The sequence below is a fragment of the Argiope bruennichi genome, chromosome X2 (genome assembly GCF_947563725.1).
Source record: "Argiope bruennichi chromosome X2, qqArgBrue1.1, whole genome shotgun sequence".
Lineage (NCBI taxonomy): Eukaryota > Metazoa > Arthropoda > Arachnida > Araneae > Araneidae > Argiope > Argiope bruennichi.
This window is the reverse complement of record NC_079163.1, coordinates 74,572,840-74,574,446: the sequence shown is the minus strand read 5'-3', so window position 1 is coordinate 74,574,446 and position 1,607 is coordinate 74,572,840. Positions and strand designations below refer to the sequence as shown.

The 1,607-nt window shown below is 30.9% G+C and overlaps 1 protein-coding gene across 1 annotated transcript in view; it reads right to left on the bottom strand.

The window, feature by feature from the left end:
- Positions 1 to 795, bottom strand: part of LOC129960670 (FMRFamide-activated amiloride-sensitive sodium channel-like) — a 78,169-nt gene extending 77,374 nt beyond the window's left edge. The window contains exon 1 of the mRNA XM_056074225.1: positions 681 to 795. Coding sequence (XP_055930200.1) covers positions 681 to 691 — 11 coding nt within the window. The 5' untranslated portion in view covers positions 692 to 795. The remainder of the gene's footprint in view (positions 1 to 680) is intronic.
- Positions 796 to 1,607: the final 812 nt, after the last annotated feature.

The window sequence follows — 1,607 nt, the reverse complement described above, 5'->3', positions numbered from 1 at the left end:
ACATGCAGCAAAATGAATAAGAAAAAATGAAAAACATATTATGATTCGTTTCTTTATCTGTGATCCTTAATATATACGAAATTTATGCAAATCTTCGTTCATGTTTTTTAAAAATTTTCTTCTGAAACAAATTAGGTAAAAGTGTAGTTTAGTGTTCCCCTTGCTGCGTCAAGGATGCCAAGTCGCCAATAAAGATGGCGGACAAAATAAACAATAACTTCTGAGAAACAGTTACGGCTACCACTTTCTGCATTAAAAATACGATTTTTACTGATAAGTATTGCTTTATCTGAGATTTTTTTTTAAACCTTTGGGATCACTATCGCTGCTTATTTTAACAATTTTGAAATAAAGAGGTTATTCAAACCGGCTGCGCCGGTTTGTTGTGTGGAGAGTAAAATTTAGAGTATGCGATGCCTTCGGCATTTGAAGAAGGCATCAGGCAAAATTTTTTAACTTAAAAAAACATCCTGCGGCTTCGCTAGCAGCCGGAGTGGGATCCTAGTAGCTTCACTAGCTCATTGAACATAAGGACTGTGTGGATAACAGGAGCAATACATAATCAAAAGAAAAGGAAGAACGAAGAGAAAGCAGTCAAACCATTTTCCATACAAAAATTTCAAACAATCATCCTTTTTCCAACTTCATCAACTAGTAAAAAATATATATATTCCACTCACCCTTCATCCATTCTGCAGGTTCAAAATATTTCCTGCCATTCCATTCACCACATACCCGTTCTTGAACAATTCGCGACCTAACGAATTATCAAGGAAACCGACAGATCAGAAAAAGAATTACAAAAAATGCAAGGAATCCCAATGCAGACGATCTCTTAAATTTCTAATTCAGACGATTTCTAAAACGCATACCGACAGTTAAGTATTTCAAAAGAATAAATATTTTCTGTGTGTATTCACATAAAAAATAACATTGCAGTGCCTTATTGGCAATAAAAAACTCTTAATTATAATACAAAACTAAATTAAAATCTTTAATTCATATTTTTATTATTTTTAATTTAACATTTTTTATATAATAGTGATAGTTCATGTACAACTCAACCATTTTCAAAAGTAGAAAACAAAACAGCATTAGGGTTGCTGTAAGATCGTTTCGTTGGGTTACCATATTGGCGACAAACTCGGGGCGCACTAAACTACACTTCAACCGACAAAATTCTTCCTTCGGTTTAAAAAATTAATACATTTAACCAAAATTTATATTGAAACTTTCGTTATTATATTTATTTATATAACAGAAGCGTTCAACGAACTTAAATTGAAATGTAAATCATTGTAGATTGTTATAAAATTTACTTACATTTTGAATAATTAACGTCGATGCCAATGAACTATATGGGGAATATTCTATTTAATAGTAATGTTATGCCATTTTTGCAAGAATTCTTCAATTTCGTTACGAAAGAAAAAAAAAGAGTTAGGAACATCACAGATATAGATCGATTTAAATTTGCTAATACTTATATCGATCATCATTACAAAGCTGAAATTATATAGCTAAATGGAATATGTAAAAATAGATGAAATCTCGGAATTCAGAAGTGTGATTCTACAGCGTTATAGAAAAAAAAATATTAAAAAATA